At 51.9% G+C, this 17,783-nt stretch overlaps 1 protein-coding gene, 1 long non-coding RNA gene and 1 other non-coding gene across 3 annotated transcripts in view; 1 reads left to right on the forward strand and 2 right to left on the reverse strand.

The window, feature by feature from the left end:
- The window catches only part of LOC131383438 (uncharacterized), a 29,668-nt gene extending 18,792 nt beyond the window's left edge, over nt 1-10,876 (forward strand). Inside the window, exons 3-4 of the long non-coding RNA XR_009213454.1 lie at nt 9,165-9,320; nt 9,977-10,876. This is a non-coding gene — a long non-coding RNA (uncharacterized LOC131383438). The remainder of the gene's footprint in view (nt 1-9,164; nt 9,321-9,976) is intronic.
- Nucleotides 1-14,033, reverse strand: part of PNKD (PNKD metallo-beta-lactamase domain containing) — a 24,168-nt gene extending 10,135 nt beyond the window's left edge. The window contains exon 1 of the mRNA XM_032754523.2: nt 13,676-14,033. Coding sequence (XP_032610414.1) covers nt 13,676-13,839 — 164 coding nt within the window. The 5' untranslated portion in view covers nt 13,840-14,033. The remainder of the gene's footprint in view (nt 1-13,675) is intronic.
- On the reverse strand, nt 8,451-8,551 carry LOC116809980 (small nucleolar RNA U13). Its single transcript, XR_004370133.1, has one exon. It is a non-coding gene; the product is annotated as a small nucleolar RNA U13 (small nucleolar RNA).
- Nucleotides 14,034-17,783: the final 3,750 nt, after the last annotated feature.

The following is a 17,783-nucleotide window of genomic DNA, read 5'->3' on the forward strand; positions in this document are numbered from 1 at the left end:
GGCAGAGGTTGCGGGGAGCCAAGATCACACCACACCATTCCCCCCCGGCCCGGGCAAAAAAAGGAAACCCCCCCGAAAAAAAAAAAAAAAAAAAAGAATTGAAGGGCAGGTGTGGTGACTCACTCCTGTAATCCCAGCACTTTGGGAGGTGGTGACGGGAGAAGTGCTTGAGCCCAGGAGTTTGAGACCAGACTGGGCAACATGGCGAGACCCTGTCTCTACTAAAAATGCAAAAATTAGCCAGGCATGGTGGCACGCACCAGTGGTCCCAGCTACTTGGGAGGCTGAGGTGGGAGGATCACTTGAGCCCAGGAGGTCAAGGCTGCAGTGAGCCATGTTTGCGCCACTGCACTCCAGTCTGAGTGACAGAGGAGACCCTGTCCTGGTAAGAACTAAATACACATCCATGTATAAGCCAAGAAATATTAATTATGTAGTTTCTGTGATGCTACAGGAGTTAAATGTTCTTATATTTGTATTTAAAACAGGCATTGCACAATATTAAGCAAATGGTAAAATTCCTGCTAATAATTTAAATGCTTCTTACTTAGAATGACATTAAATAGCAAATTAAAAACATCACAGGTCAAAATAGAGATTGTAGAAGAAAAAAGCTTCATATTTTAGTACTTTAAATGGCTATTTTTTCCAAACTTTTTTTTTTTTTTTTTTGAGACGGAGTCTCACTCTGTCACCACGCTGGAGTGCAGTGGCACGATCTTGGCTCACTGCAACCTCTGCCTCCCGGGTTCAAGCGATTCTCTTGCCTCAGCCTCTCGAGTAGCTGGGATTACAGGCACCCACCACCACGCCCAGCTAATTTTTATACTTTTAGGAGAGACGGGGTTTCGCCATGTTGGCCAGGATGGTCTCAATCTCTTGACCTCATGATCCACCCGCCTTGGCCTCCCAAAGTGCTGGGATTACAGGCATGAGCCACCACACCTGGCTGACCCTAAGTCTCTACAAGGATTGACTGTGTATGTGGGAGCAGGTGCAGCCGCTCTTCAGACCCCTAAGGGGAGAGTTAGCTGATTTGTCTGCAAGCAGTTGGGTCAAAACCAAGCAGGTTTCCATGGCAATTTGTAGAAATGATTTAGGTAAAGTTTAATCACTGCACTGTCTGCTCTATGTACCCATGGGTTTATATTGATTGGCAATCTGGGCACATGGTTGAAGGGCTTTGCCAATCTTTGTCGTTATGTTCCTTTTTCATAGGCCTTCTTTTTTTTGGTTTTATTTCTAAATTAGATTTGGCCAACTTACATTTTCATTTCTTTAACAATATTTACTGAATCCTTGCTATTGGCCAGGCACTGAACACACACTGAGCAAGGCAAACTCACTGTCCTTGTGAAGGTTCTATTTAGTAGGACAGACAGGACAATTAACATTTTTTTTTTTCCAGATGGAGTTTCACTCTTGTTGCCTGGGCTGGAGTGCAATGGCATGATCTTGGCTCACCGCAACCTCCGCCTCCCAGGTTCAAGCAATTCTCCTGCCTCAGCCTCCCAAGTAGCTGGGATTACAGGCATGCGACACCACACCCGGCTAATTTTGTATTTTTAGTAGAGATGGGGTTTCTCCATGTTGATCAGGCTGGTCTAGAGCTCCCGACCTCAGGTGATCTGCCTGCCTCAGTCTCCCAAAGTGCTGGGATTACTGGCGTGAACCACTGCGCCCAGCCCTTTTTTATTTATATTTATTTATTTATTTTTTAAAGAGATGAGATCTTGCTCTGTCAGCCAGGCTGGAGTGTGGTGGCTCAGTCACAGCTCACTGAAGCCTGAAATGCTGGGGTTCAAGCGATTTTCCACTTCAGTGTCCTGAGTAGCTGGGACTACAGGCATGAGCAGACATGCCCAGCTAATTATTTTTATTATTTTTTTTGAAGAGAAGATGTCTTGATTTGCTCCCAGGCTAACACTGAGAGTTTCTAACACACAAGAGCACACTGTAAGACCTGGAGACCCCAGTCAAATCACCCAAGTATGATGAGAAAGAGGATATTTGCATAATCTCAAAGTATCCCCTTCACAAAATAACCACTAATTATAAAGGCCATAGAAACCTGGCTGACTCCACCTTAAGCCAGTGATCAAAATTAATCTCACCAGTAACAATATATAGACATCATTTGCCTCTTGGTATGATGCACCGAGGATGGCATAAGATCAATTCTGTGGTATTTGTGCCAAAAATGCAAATCTATGATTCTTTTTTAGGTCTTGCTCTGTCGCCCAGGTCAAGAGTGCGGTGATGTGATCCATAGCTCACTGCAGCCTTCATCTCCTGGGCTCAAGCAATCCTCCCACCTCAGCCTCCTGAGTAGTTGGGACTACAGGTGCGTGTCACCATGCCAGCTAGTTTTTTTAAATTTTTAGTAGAGATGAGATCTCACTATGTTGCCCAGGCGCTACTCTTCAAATGTATTGACAAGATGAAAGATAGACTGAGAAACTGTCCCAGCCTGGAGGAGACCAGGAGACAAATGCAACGTGGGATCCTGGACTGGATTCTAGATCAGAGAAAGGGCAACAGCGGGGAAAAATGGTGAATTTGAGCAAGCTCTGAGAGTACTTCATAGGATAGTATTGATGTTAATTTCTTGGTTTTGATGACTATACTGCGATTATGAAAGACGGTAGTATTCAGGGGCGAGAGGCATATGGGAATGCTATGTACTATTTTGACAAGTCTGAAATCATTTCAAAATGAAAAGTTGTGTTTGTTTGTTTTTAGACTGAGACTTGCTCTGTCACCCGGGCAGGAGTGCAGTGGCATGATCTCAGCTCACTGCAACCTCCATCTCCCGGGTTTAAGCAATTCTCCTGCCTCAGCCTCCCTAGAAGCTGCTATTACAGGTGCCCACCACCATGCCCAGCTAATTTTTGTATTTTTAGTAGAGACAGGGTTTCACCATGTTGGCCAGGCTGGTCTGGAACTCCCACTTCAGGTGATCCACCCACCTTGGCCTCCCACCCACCATAGGTGTAAGCCACAGCGCCTGGCCCAAAATGAAAAGTTAAAAAATAAAATTAAATAAAATCACCCTTTCCTCTGACAGACACCACCTTGCACTGATGACTGAGTCCCATTCCTGTCTTCATTTCTCGCTACATGGGCTTATGGAAAGAACAGAGGCTCTGGCAACAGAAAGATCTGGGCTCCCATCAGCCTGGCCCCTGTTGACTCTGTGACCTTGGACAAGTCATGAGTTTCACAGATGAGGTTCCTCATCTATAACATGGCAATGCTGTGACTTACCCCGAAAGACTGTGTGAAGTTTAAGTGCCTAAAATAAGAAAACTAATGTAAAGCACTCAGCCAAGAGCCTGGCAGGTGGAAGATATTTAGCAACTGTTTCCTTCCCAAATTCAGCCAGGAAGTCCTCCCAGCTGCTAGAGCAGGGTAATGCACATCTGGAAGGGGTGATAAGCTCCCCGCCTCCCCTTACTAAATGCTGACTACATGTGCCCAGGTTCTGTCCCTAAGAAAGGACAAGATCTGTGGGGGCAGGGACTGTGCATCAAGAAGCCGCAGTAAACAAGGCCCCCTCCCTGTCACTCGCTGTATCTGGCAAATACTGTGCATGATGGACACAGTGGAGACAGCAGAAACAAGGCAGAAGGGGCCCTGCTTTCAGGGAGCTTGTAATGTGGGGAAAGGGAGGGCCAACAGACATTAAACCAGAAACCAGATTAGTCAGCAAACTGCCAGTTAACTATGACTGGGGGTGGAAAAGAGTAGCCGGAAGGGAAGAGGCCCTACTGTAGACAGGGTGCCCAGGGAAGGCCTCATCCCCAGAGGGTGACATTCATGCTGGAAACTGCAAGACCAACCCAGCAGCATGGACGGTTCTGGGTGATGTGGCACCAAGGCAGGAGGAGTGTGGAATTTTAGGAATTGCCAGGAGGCCTCGGAGTCTCTAGGCGCTGGAGGGACCAACAGTGATGGAGAAGGGCTTGGTGAGGTGGGCAGGGGCCAGGCCATGCAGAGAGTTGAAAATGGCTGGTGGGTGTTAGAACAGGGTGCACAGGATCAGACTCCCTTTCTGAGAGCTCACTGGGCTGCTGAGTGGAGAAAAGGGGCAGGAGGTACCGAGTCATCCAGGTGGGAGAGAGACAGGGGCCTGGATAGAGGGGGTGCTGAAGGTGGAGAGGGAGGGGTGGCAGAGGGATGGGAGATCTGTGCCTGGCTTGGATGTGGGCTAGGGACAGGTTGCAGTCCTTGCTGGCCTGAGGTCTTGATCTTTGGGCAAAGCAGTAGAAGGCAGGGCTGAAAGGAGGAAGGGAAAGGGAGAGCAGCCTGAGGACCTAGTGGCTCTCCCCAACCCTGTGCCGTGCCCTGCCCTGCCAAGGGCTTCCACAGGACTCTCTATGCCACTTAGCTCAGGCTCTTCCTCCATCTGCCTGCAGAGTTGGCGAGTGACAGTCCCCATGGTCAGCTCCCCATCCTGCTCCTTCTCTTTCTGGGAAAGGCCCCCTGTCCTCGCAGTTGCATTTAGCCCTCTCCCTGGCATATGCAACCAAAACAGGATCCCTCTCAATTTTGCCTTCCACTGCCAACGCAGCCTCACCTGTGGGAACAGGACCTGGAAACTCATCTAGGGCCTTACAAGAGCCTCAGACCCCCAGCTCTCTACCTCCAACCCAAACTGCAAACCACTGGCAAAAAGAAATTCCCAAAGCGCCGTGTTTTGCTGAGGCTTGCTCCTGTTCAAGCCTTCAGTGGCTCCTCACTGCTTATTAGCAAATGTCCAACTTCCAGTCAGGCCTTCTGGAAACTGAGACCACAGCAGGCGCTGCCTCCTCCCCTCCTGTACCGCCCAATGATAATCCCGTGCTCCCAAGAGTGAAAGGGCGGAAACCCCCTAAATGACTGCCACCAGCAAAATGTACAAATAAATCCCAACATACTCAGACCTTGGAAAACTGCACAGCAAGGGAAACACATGATCTAGAGCAACAGGTTTCAACATTCACAAAGCTCAAGCACGTATCGTTATGCTGAGACATACCACAGAGAAAACAATATGACTACATTCATTAAAAATACAAAAGCATGGCTGGGCGTGGTGGCTCACGCCTGTAATCCCAGTGCTTTGGGAGGCCGAGGAGGGTGTATCACCTGAGGTCAGGAGTTGGAGACCAGCCCGACCAATACGGTGAAACCCCGTCTCTACTAAAAATACAAAAGTTGGCCGGGCGCGGTGGCTCACGCTTGTAATCCCAGCACTTTGGGAGGCCGAGGCGGGCGGATCACGAGGTCAGGAGATCGAGACCACGGTGAAACCCCGTCTCTACTAAAAAATACAAAAAATTAGCCGGGCGTGGTGGCGGGCGCCTGTAGTCCCAGCTACTCGGAGAGGCTGAGGCAGGAGAATGGCGTGAACCCGGGAGGCGGAGCTTGCAGTGAGCCGAGAGTGCGCCACTGCACTCCAGCCTGGACGACAGAGCGAGACAGTCTCAAAAAAAAAAAAATACAAAAATTAGCAGGGCATGGTGGCGCATGCCTGTAATTCCAGCTACTTGGGAGGCTGAGGCAGGAGAACTGCTTGAACCCGGCAGGCAGAGGTTGCAGTGAGCCAAGATCGTGCCACTGCACTCCAGCCTGGGTGACAGAGCAAGACTCCCTCTAAAATAAAAAAATAAAAAAATAAAAATAAAAAGCATGCAAAACAATCCTGTATATATTTTATTTTATTTTTTGAGACAGAGCTTCACTCTTGTTGCCCAGGCTGGAGTGCAATGGCACGATCTCAGCTCACTGCAACCGCCGCCTCCCGGGTTCAAGCGATTCTCCTGCCTCAGCCTCCCAAAGTAGCTGGGATTACAGGTGCCCACCACCACACCCAGCTAATTTTTTTGTATTTTTAGTAGAGACGGGTTTCACTATGTTGGCCAGGCTGGTCTTGAATTCCTGACCTCAAGTGATCCACCCGCCTCGGCCTCCCAAAGTGCTGGGATTACAGGCATCAGCCACCATGCCCGGCTGGAACCTGTGCCCTTCTGTCTCCAATCCCCAACCCACCTTCCCAGGATGTCACTGCTCCATGTTATGGCCCCTGGTTTCTTAAGCCATTACCAGAGATATGGCTTCTTCTGTTGCTGGAGGCAAGAAGCAGGAACTCACTTCCCTAACCTCAGTTTCCCCTTCTGTCAAATTGAGTGCTCCCTTGCAGCCTGGGCCAGTAAGTTCATGTGACTCACAAGAAAATACTGATGCCCTAGGCCCAGATGTGGGTTCACGCTGTCTCCATGGGCTTCCCAGGCACAGTCAGCAAGCTGGGATCTAGGACAGTGCTTCTCTAAGATGGGCCTTGGCCCACCTATATTAGAATGATCTGAGGGTGCTGGTTAAACAAGAAGATTCTGACCTTCTTCTCCCCCTCCCTCTTCCTAGATTTTGATTCAGCAGTTCTGGGGACAGGAACTACCCATCATCACCTCACCAAAAAGAAAATAAAGTTTCCTAATTGGTCCTCTGGGACTTAGGTGGGAGGCAGAAAAACCATTCTGCAAGACGGGGAGCAGCCGGCCTGGGCAAGTGGCAGCTGCCCCAAGGGACCCTCCCTGTGGGGTTACAGCTGCAGACAGTGCCAGCACCTCCAGTGTAGGGTCAAAGTGCACCTTCCACTCCTTGCCTCAGTGAGCCAGCAGTTGGTGTCTCTGGTATCTGAATGTGAGCCTCCAGCCCCAAGGGAGGCAATGTGGGACAGCTGGGGACAGTGAGCCACTGCCCCCCCCAGACGCCTCTCCCTCTGGCACACAGTGGAAAACACACAATGAAGCTCTTCTTCTCTCCTCCGTGGGGCCATTTCACCATCCTGGGCAGCCCTGAGAGAAGCCTGAAGGTTTTCAAGCCTCTGTCCCAGCTGGGCCCAGGGCTGGCCTCAGGCCAGGGGGAGTAGGAGGGAGGGTGGAGGGCAGGGGAGCAGCATAACAGGGGCTCTGCCTCCCACAGAATGATCTGGAAAGCCCCTATTGCCAGGGTCACCTGCCTTGACTCCTCCCTTCCTCCTGCACTCCCTAAATGGCCCCCTGATCCCACAGGGCCCCAGACTCTACTGACCCAACAGGCAACCTCAGGCTGGTGGGGCCTCTGGCCGGGGACTGTTCTGGCTTCTCCCTTCGTGTCCTCAGGACCCAGACTGCCCAGGCTCTGCATCTTACCAACGACAGGGCACTCCTAATGAAATGGAACTGAAAGTGCTTGTCTGAGAGCTGAGGGACCTGGAGGGCCACCAGGACACAGGGTTCTATGGGACCCGAGGTCTGCTCAGAGGCCCCTCAGGAATGCAGAGAGCAGCTCCATGTTTTGTGCATTCTTAAAACTGAGGAAACTGAAGAAGATAACAAGACAGCTAAAAAGCCCTTGAGGGTAAGCGTTTCCCGAAGTTGCCAGCATGCCTGGGGGCGCGGGGACTTCCTCATGCGCAGGAGAGGGACAGGGCTGCTCCGTGGTCAAAACAGGAGATCCCCGGATCAGGGTCTGCCATCGCCCTGCCCATCCCTGGACGGGTTCTTCCCCAGACGTCACAGCCCTCTCCAGAGGACACCCATCTGTCACTGACGGAAGGGGAGGGGCTGCTGGGGGCTCTTGGCTAGGACTAGAAGCACAGTAAGAGCTGGTGGCCTCTCCATGGTGTCTCTGCCCTGGCTGGGAGGCCTTGGCTAGTTCTGTCTCCGTGGGTGTAATCCCAGGCCACCTGCCTGCCAAGGGCTCTGAGCTTTGTTTAGTTTTGGTTTGTTTCTTGTGGCTTTCCCCTTCTCTTCTCGCTCATCCCAATCCCAGGCCTTCCTGATTCAATCCTGCTCCCTGAGCTAGGCCTGAGGGTCCCAGAGGGCCACCAAGGACACAGGGTTCTAGTGGAGCCGGGGTCTGCTCCAAGGCCTCTTAGTTTTTGCTTGATTGTTTTGACACAGAGTCTTGCTCTGTCGTCCAGGCTGGAGTGCGGTGGCACAATCTCCACTCACTGCAACCTCTGCTTCCCAGGTTGAAGCGATTCTCCTGCCTCAGCCTCCTGAGTAGCTGGGATTACAGATGTGCGTGACCATGCCCAGTTAATTTTTGTATCTTTTAGTAGAGATGGGATTTCGCCATGTTGACCAGGCTGGTCTCAAACTCTTGGCCTCAAGAGATCCGCCTGCCTTGGCCTCCCAAAGTGCTGGGATTACAGGCGTGAGCCACTGCGCCCGGCCCCAAGGCCCCTTAGGAACACAGAGAGCAGCCAGAAGTCCGATCCGTGAACACCTAACTCCAGTATAAGCAAGAATGCGCACGGGAAGCTCGAAGAGGGAAGACAGTGCTGGGGGCGGTCTGGAGACAGAGGTTCATTTGACTGAGGAGGCCGGGCAGGCTTCATGGAGAAAAGGGCACCTGAGCTAAGCTTTTCATTCATTTATTCATGCATGCACGCATTCATTCAGAAACTTTTTCTTCTTTCACATCAGACGGATACCGTGCTGACATCATCACAAGGTTTGAGGGAGGTGCATCTTACCTATGCGTGTGAAAACCCAATCATACTTAGGAATTACAAAAGGATCATTCAGAGGCATTTAGTAAGGGCCACCTAGGTGCCAGGCACTGTTCTGGAATCTGGGATACAGTCTTGAACAAAGTTTCTCCCCCTGTGTAGCCATATTCTGGTTGGGGGAGAAAAACAATCAACATTTAGTGTGTCCCATGGTGATGTGAACTAGGGGGAACATAAAGCCAGAGAGGGGACAGGGTGCAGGGGTGGGGGTGGTGCTATTTTTATGCAGGGTGGCAGGGCAGGGCTCTCAAGGCAAAATTTGAGCAGAGACCTGAAGGAAGTGAGGCAGCAAGCCATGTGGAGCCACAGAAAGGCCTGAAGGTAGGGTTGTCTTGGCGTATTTGAGGCCTGGGATTACAACAGGCAGAAACAGAATTAGCCCAGACCTCTCAGCTAGGACTGAAGCACCATGGAGAGGCCACCAGCTGTGGCTGAGGCAGAGGAACAGGCTGAAGGGTGTTAAAAGATGCGGTGGGGATGGGCAGGTCACAGAGGGCCCTGAAGCCACTCTTCGAATGGACTTGGACTTCATGAGAGAGGTGGGAACTCGCTGGAGGAGTTTGAGCAGAGAAGTAATCCATTCCTGACTTAAATAACAGTTTCTTTTTTTTCTTTTTTTGAGATGGAGTTTCACTCTTATCACCCAGGCTGGAGTGCAATAGCGCAGTCTTGGCTCACTGCAACCTCTGCCTCCTGGGTTCAAGCGATTCTCCTGGCTGGCCCAGAGTGGTGGCAGTGGAGGCAGGGAGAAGTGTTCACATTCTGGGTACCTTTGAAGGTGAGCTTTGAAGATGCAACAGAATTTGACAGTAGAGATGCAGGGTGGAAGGAAGGCAGGACAGGTCAGACAGAAGTGCAGGAACAGCTCAGGCCTGGGGGAGATGAAACTGGGCAGGTCTGTAGGGGGTGTGGGACGGCTGCAAAGGCCTGGGCGAGGGGCGTGGCTCCATTCTGTCGCTAATGTGGCTTGCAGAAGGGGACGCTGGCTCAGAGCCATACTTTGAAGACCAATCAGGCAGCAGGGGGAAGCTGTGTCAGTAGGGAGAGCAGAGAGCAGCAGGGAGGCATGAGGCTGCTGTGGGTGCTCTGGCCGCAGCTCTCCAAGGTCCCACAGGCCCCAGAAAGGAAAAGGATCCTGCTTCCCTCCTGCCAGGCTGCGACGTGGATAGCCCAGCTCACTGCGTCTACCTGGCCTTATTCAGGGGGCTGGGAGGATTCACTCAAGGACTCTCCCATCAGGCTCCTGCCACTCTTGAAATCAAGCCAGTGGGAGGCATTGGCCCCAGATAATGGCTTTCCTCTTGCAGAAGTACAGCAAGCTAGGTCTGTCCCAGGGAGGGTTGCGAGGGTCAGGAAGGACCTTCTATGCCTAGGAATGGAGAGGGGGCTTGGTCAGGGAGGGAAGGCTGTCACTAGGACTGGCTTTCCCCACAGGCCAGCTGCTACCCACCTCCTCGGCTCTGCAAGACACTCCCAGCCCTGCCTGTGTTCTATTCCTGCAGACAGAGGCTCTCCTCAAGACTCTGTTCTGCAAAACCCCCACAACTACCCCTAAGAAGGCAAAAGGGCAACTGAGGCATAAAGCAGGGGGCATGCACGGGGGAGTCCCACATTCCTGATCCGACTCCCCAGGAGTATCGTGCTGCTTCTGGGGGGCTTGCCATGCCCTGCCTCCTCCCGGGTTTGGGCCCTTGTTTATATCTGTTCGCATGGGCTTTCCCCTGCCCTGCAGAACAGCGATCAGGACCTGTCCATATCTGGGACCCCACAGTCCTTACCCAGGGCAGCTAGGTGTTCCCTGGCTGAATGAAGGGATACGGAGTTTCCTGCTGGGTGGTGGGTAGGACAGGCTTGGAAGACAGGGGTGGAATTAAGTAAGGAAGCTCCAGAAGGACACAGGGCCATAGATACTCTCCCACCCAACTCCAGGCCACATCAGGAACACCTGCTAACATTTCCTGAACACTCTTTTTGAGCCAGGCCCTGTGTATTTTAGGTGCGGTTTCATTTGATCTTCACAGGAGCCCTATGAGGTAGGCATCCCCAACCCCACTTTATAGATGCAAACAACCAAGGCACAGAGAAGTTATTTGTCCAAGGTCACATGGCTACTAAGCAGAAAAGCTAGGATGCAAAAGCAGATTTATTCGACCCCACATGCTATGTGCTTTGCTACTATCCACACTGTCTCCCAGGCCCCACAGAGCCCCAAATGCATGTGTCTCACATCAGTTTCGCCTGTGGTCACTGTGCTCAGTTATCCTCATCCTAAGACAATTGTAGTTATGGTTAAGGAAAGCCTCTTATAAAATTGCCAAACACCAGGCATGATGATTATTAATGATAACATGGCCAACAGCTCTCCTCCCAGTGAGCCTGGTGTTTCCATCATTTCCTTTCCACCCCCAATAGAATCCTCTATTTGTGATCCTCCCAGCCACACCTTCAGGTTGGTAGCGCATGTGCCCTCTCCGTCCCCATCACGTCCTGTCCCATCCCGTTCCCCCTTCCTCCTCATCCTTCCTGGAGGCACCCCTAGCACCAACACCTGCCCATTTTCCCCCTACAGTTTCCTGCAAATATCCCCTTTCCCTCCCAGCAGCCAGCAGCATCTCCCCCTGGGGACTGGACTGATCGTTTCCCAGACTATGAGGAGCAGGGTCTGGAATTCTGACTCCAGCCACACCCTTCTGCTCTGCAAATTTGAGGAGTGGATTCCAAAGTAACCTGGAAATCCAGACACAGGAAAGCCTGTAGAAATACTGCATTTTGAAGAAGCTCGCCAATGATTTGTAAAATCCCAAGTCCCAAGTTCCAGGCATACCCACACCCTCAAGATTCTGAGATAGTGATCCTGGCATTCTGATCTCAGGAATTCTGATTCCAGTTCCTTATGGAAACTTCTATTTTCCACTTCCTCAGGCCATTTGTATGACCTCAAACTTAACTAATTTTGAAAGCTAGAAGTAAATTTAAAAATCTTTCCCCAGATAAGGCTGTAAAATTCCCAGAAATTTTGTGGAGAGAAAATGTTTTCATTAAAAATCCCAAATATGGGCTGGGCGCAATGGCTCCCACCTGTAATCCCAGCACTTTGGGAGGCCAAGGTGGGCAGATCATGAGGTCACGAGTTGAAGACCAGCCTGACCAACATGGTGAAACCCCGTCTCTACTGAAAATACAAAAATTAGCCGGGTGTGGTGGCGGGTGCCTGTAGTCACAGCTACTCAAGAGGCTGAGGCAGGAGAATTGCTTGAACCTGGGAGGCGGAGGTTGCGGTGAGCTGAGATTGTGCCACTGCACCACTCCAGCCTAGGGGACAGAGCAAGAGTCTGTCTCAAAAAAAAGGCTGGGTGTGGTGGCTCACGCCTGTAATCCCAGCACTTTGGGAGGCCGAGGCGGGCAGATCACGAGGTCAGGAGTTCATGACCAGCCTGACCAACATGGTGAAATCCTGTTTCACCATGCTGAGATCGCGCCATTGCATTCCAGCCTGGGCGACAGAGCGAGACTCCGTCTCAGAAAAAAAAAAAAGAAAAAAAGAAAAAAAGAAAATTATTTAGATAACTTCATATTTGGGATTTTTTTTTCTTTTTCATTTTCTTTTTTTTTTTGAGACGGAGTCTCACTCTGTTGCCCAGGCTGGAGTGCAATGGCGCGATCTCGGCTCACTGCAACCTCTGCCTCCCAGGTTTAAGCGATTCTCCTGCCTCAGCCTCCTGAGTAGCTGGGATTACAGGCGCTCACCACTGTGCCCAGCTAATTTTTGTATTTTTAGTAGAGATGGTGTTTCACCATGTTGGCCAGGCTGGTCTTGAACTCCTGACCTCAGGTGAGCCACCCGCCTCAGCCTCCCAAAGTGCTGGGATTACAGGCGTGAGCCACCGCGCCTGGCCTAAATATTTTTCAATCTCATTATTTTAATGCAATATGCAGAGCAATGGTAACTCACTTGGCGCATTACCTAACTGTGACCAAGGTTTAGGATATTAGAGACGTGAATGCCCCAAAAGGCACAAACACAAGATCCCCACCCCACCCTCCAGCACCATGTTTTTCTAGTTTTCCTGCCCACTGAAGGCTTTATATCTCCATTTCTTAGACTGTGAGTGGAATCCTGGGCCTGAAGCTTCTGGGCTGTGGGGTGGTCTGGGGAGGAGAGGGTGAATTGCACAATGTCTGCTCAGAAGCTCGGGAAATTCCCAGGCTTAGGCTCTCCCCACAACCTGGCCTGTGGCCAGGGCTCTCACAATTCCCATCCCCAACATTACTGTCCCTAAACTGGGGTTTGAGGTCCTGACCCATAGCCAGGCTGGTAGTAGGAAGGGGACAGGGGCCCTAGGAGGCCTGTCTTCTTCCCTGCCTCTCAGTGTCCCTGGGGCTGAACAGTGCTTGCTAGTCACCACTCTCCCCTGGGGCCAGGAAGGAAGGGGTAGAGGGAGGCAGGAGGGCAGAGTGAGCGGGGAGGGGGGTGGGGGGTCGATGGAGACAAATCACTGGAAAAGCGGGCAGAGTCAGTTGGGTCAGATTTCACAGCCTGGGGCTTCCACACGGGCCAGGCTTTGGTTAGAAGGAGAGGGACATACTGGAATCCAACAGGGTTGGGACTCTTGCTTGGGACAGAAGAACCTAACTTGACTGGTGAGGAGCTGGGTGCTGGGGAGTGGGACAAGGACATACGAAAGGAGTTGGCGGTTTTAAATGTCAGACGGTGGGAGGCATTCCTTCTCTCCGGCACTTGCCATCGGAGCCCGGGTATCTGCTGACCTCACCCCCGGATAGGCACGGTCTTCCCAGCCCTGGCTCCTGCACTATCGCCCTGTCCAGCTTCCTGGTCTCTAGCCCCTTCTGTGGCACTTTTCTCCAGATGTCCTCTCACGCCCCCTTCCGTGGCCACCCTGGCCCGCCTCTCCGATCCTCCTTCCCTAGCTTATCCCAATTCTCCAGCCCCCCAACTCCCTCAGGCCCCCCAACTCAGTGGCTTCTCCAGTCCGTCTCCTCGATCCCTCTTCCCTTAGACCAAGCCCCGTCCTAACCGCCACGCCCACCCCCAGCTCTAGCCCCCGCCTCCCAGTCCCCTCTCCCAGCGCGCCCGCTCCCCGAGCACGCACGCTTTGGAGCCCCGGCACTAACCCGATTCGGAAGAGCAGCCGCTGGCTGTGCGCCATGAGCAGACCGCGGAGGCCCCGCCGCGCTCGGCAGCCGCGGGGGCTCACAAGTAGGACGAGGACAAGGACGAGGAGGAGCCAGCAGCCGGCGACCCACTGCCACGGCGCAGGCCAGCCCTGCCAAGCCATGCTGGGGGCAGGAGAGCACCGGCCGGGCGGGGCTGGGCGTTGCTAGGCAACGGCCCGGCCCCGGCCCCCAGCGGGGAACCTGCCGGCCGGCTGGGGACGTGGGGGCGTTGTGGCCCGGCCCCGCCCATGGACCTCTCCTTTGGGCCCGCCCCCTCACCACCTCCAGCCGGGCAAGCACCCCGAAGGCCACCCGGCTTGGGGGGCGGCCTGACTCCGCCCCTGGCTGGCGGACAGGAGGCGGGGCCACAGCGGGCCGCGAGCCTGCGCTGATCGGGGTCCACGGTCGCCTGAGCCCTGGGAGGGGGCCGGAGCTCGCAGTTCGCCCCGCCCGCCTCCCCGTCCAGGGCACTGCTACACTTTCTCAACTGGCAGAAACCTGAGAGATCATCTGGGTCAGCTGCCATTCATGGATTTATTCATTCGCCGAATTACTTTTCTGGCTCCTGCTACGTACTTGGCACTCTGCCAGGCCCTGAGGAGGATGCAAAGGTCAAAGGCACACCGTCTGCATTCCTGGAGCCCACAGTCCGGAATCTAGTGAGGAGACGAACCAAATAAGCAAGCAAACAAAATTATATCTGTTTATGCACACACATACATATGCGCGTGATAAATTGTGAAAGGAAGTCAAGGAGGGGGCAATGATATGGAGCACAGAGAGGGTCAGCTTAGATAGGGGGGGCCTCCCCAGGAGATGACATTTAAGTCCTGCCCTGAAGGATAGGAAGAGGCCACACAAGCTCTGGAGGAGCAACATGACCTAGGATGTGTAGCCATGGGTGGCACAGAGGGGCCTAGGGCTGGGGCATTCCCTCTCCCAAACCCAGGGCGATTTCCACATCACCGTTCCCAGCTCCCTCACTGCTGCCCTCCTGATGGATTCTAGAAGTTGTTAAGGTCCCTGGAATGGAAGTAGGTGTGAGGGCAGGCGTGGTGGTGGTGAAATCTACAAATTTAGGCACAGGAGCCAGGGCTGGGCTAGTTTTGGCTCCAGCCCTAGCTCTGGCCCAGGACAGGAAGGGAAGGAAATGCTGTAAAGAGTCAAGCTCGGCCAGAGGTGGTGGCTCACGCCTGTAATCCCAGCACTTTGGGAGGCCGAGGGGGGCGGATCACGTGAGGTCGGGAGTTCGAGACCAGCTTGACCAACATGGAGAAACCCCGTCTTTACTAAAAGTACAAAATTAGCCAGGCATGGTGGTGCCTGCCTGTAATCCTAGCTACTCGGGAGGCTGAGACAGGAGAATCGCTTGAACCCAGGAGGCAGAAGTTGCGGTGAGTCGAGATCATGCCATTGCACTCTAGAGCAAGACTCTGGCTCAAAAAAAAAAAAAGAGTCAAGCTCAGCCGGGAGCGGTGGCTCACGCTTAATCCCAGCACTTTGGGAGGCTGAGGCGGGCGGATCGCTAGGTCAAGAGATCGAGACCATCCTGGCTAACACGGTGAAACCCCATCTCTACTAAAAATACAAAATTAGCCTGGCATGGTGGCATTCGCATGTAGTCCCAGCTACTCGGGAGCCTGAGGCAGGAGAATCACTTGAACCCGGGAGGTGGAGGTTGCAGTGAGCTGAGATTGTGCCACAGCACTCCAGCCTAGGTGACGGGGCGAGACTCCGTATCAAAAAAAAAAAAAAAAAGTCAAGCTCACCTCTGCTGCTGCTGGGAGGTTCTGGAAGGGAGATAGGTGAGGGATATGTTAAATTATCTTCAAACTGAATTGTAATTCCAATACCTGAATCTGGGTTTAATCCAGAAAACCCAGACAGACATGGAGTTTCTTCTATGTGGGTACATCTTGAGGGACAGAGCCTATGGCCTGCTCCCTCCCTGTCTTCTCGCCTGTAATTAGGTTGCTTCTCAGTGCCTGGCATATAAAGGGCTGGTACCGCAGAGGAGGCAGAGGAGTGAGAAAACTGATAAGCCAATTTGCAGATGGCCCTTGTAGGATGCAGGAGTTTGCATCTCCAAGTCTGTGTCTGTACATGCAAAGTGAAGGATTGTGGGGGCATCATCAAAAGTCATTGTGCACACACCTTTCTGCAGGTAAGGCTGTGCCAGGTAAGGCTATATCAGGCACTCTATCGAGAAATTAAAATGCAGTCCTGTAATCTGAAACAGGAAATGCATGCTCAAGCATGAGCTTGCAGAGAACACAGAGATGACCAAATTCTAAATCTCAAGCCACACAATTAACAAGATTATAGATAATAAATCCAAGATATGTTTGATGAAACATATGGAGTCAAGGCGGGACTGGGAAAAGGAGTGAGAGTGCGTGTTTCAGGGGAGTCATGGCCCAGGGAGCCATAATCCCACCCTTAGACTGTTCTGGAAGACTTCTAATGTCTGCTGCAAGTCGGCTTAGGTTCACCTCCTCTGCCGTAAGAATTTTCTATCCCATCCAGGCTGATGCCTTATTATTACCCCTCTCCTTTACTTTATACCCTAGAATACCTAACTACTTAGGTATTGTCTCAAGCTATCATATTGTTTCACACCCCCATGCCTTTGCACATACTGTGACTTCTGCGTGGAGTGCCATTTATCCTTTGTTCCCCAAAGACTGAAATTGGGTGTGGTCTCTCCAAGAAAGCTCTTCTTGAACCCTCCCAGCTCCTTCATGGGCTTAAGCATGTCCCCTTTTGTACCAACTCTGGGTCTTATTCATACTTTTTTTTAAAAATAGAGACAGGGTCTCACTCTGTCACTTAGGCTGGAGTGCAGTGACACGATCATAGCTCACCGCAGCCTCAAACTCCAGGGTTCAAGCAATCCTCCCACTTCAGCCTCCTGGGTAGTTGGGACTCCAGGCATGAGCCACAGGCACTGGCCTGCATATTTTCAAATAGCTAGAAGAGCAGACTTTGAATGTTCCCAGTACAAAGAAATGATCAATGTTTGAGGTGATGGATATGCTAATTACCTTGATTTGATCATTACGCATTATATACATGTATCAGACTATCACACTGTGCCCCATAAATATGTACAATTATTGTGTGTCAATTAAAAATAGTCATAAAAGCAAAAAGAGTAGGGCCAAGGATTTAATTTATTCATCTTCAACTCTCCAGTGTCTGGCATAGTGCCAGGTACGTATTAAATACTCACAAACGTTCTTTGAAATGTCAAACTCCTAACCATATCCCACAAAGCCCCTGCTCGATAGGGCCCAGCCTGCCTCTTCAACCTCCTCAGATGCCTTTCCCTTGTCACCACGGACCAGCCACACTTCCTCAAATGTGCCACGCTCATTCCCACCTCAGAGCCTTTGCCCATGCTCCCTCCCCTTGGAACATTCCTTCCCCAGTTCTCTGAATTGGAGGCAGCTTCTTAGCTGTTGGGTGTCAGCTCAAACGCCAACCCCTCCATGTGGAAATAACCTGTATCTTGAGCTGAGTGCTGGCTACATGGCATATACCAGTGGCTTTCAACAGCGGCGATTTCGCCTCCCAAAACATTTATGGCAATGTCTGGGGACATTTTTGATGGTCACAACTGTGTGGGGAGGAATGTTACTGACATTTAGTGGGTAGAGGCCAGGGATGCTGCTAAACATCTTATAATACACAAGACAGGGCCGGGCGCGATAGCTCACGCCTGTAATCTCAGCACTTTGGGAGGCTGAGGTGGGCAGATCACGAGGTCAGGAGTTTGAGACCAACCTGACCAACATAGTGAAACCCCGTCTCTACTAAAAATACAAAAATTAGCCAGGTATGGTGGCGTGCACCTGTAATCCCAGCTACTCAGGAGGCTGAGGCAGGAGAACTGCTTGAACCTAAGAGGCGGAGGTTGCAGTGAGCCAAGATCATGCCACGGCACTCCAGCCTGGGCGACAAAGCAAGACTCCATCTCTAAAAAAAAAAAAAAAAAAAAAAGACAAGAAAGACAGTCCCCAGGACAAATGGCCCCAATGTCTGCAGTACAGAGGTTGAGAGTCTG

Source organism: Hylobates moloch, unplaced genomic scaffold, assembly GCF_009828535.3.
Source record: "Hylobates moloch isolate HMO894 unplaced genomic scaffold, HMol_V3 SCAFFOLD_1, whole genome shotgun sequence".
Lineage (NCBI taxonomy): Eukaryota > Metazoa > Chordata > Mammalia > Primates > Hylobatidae > Hylobates > Hylobates moloch.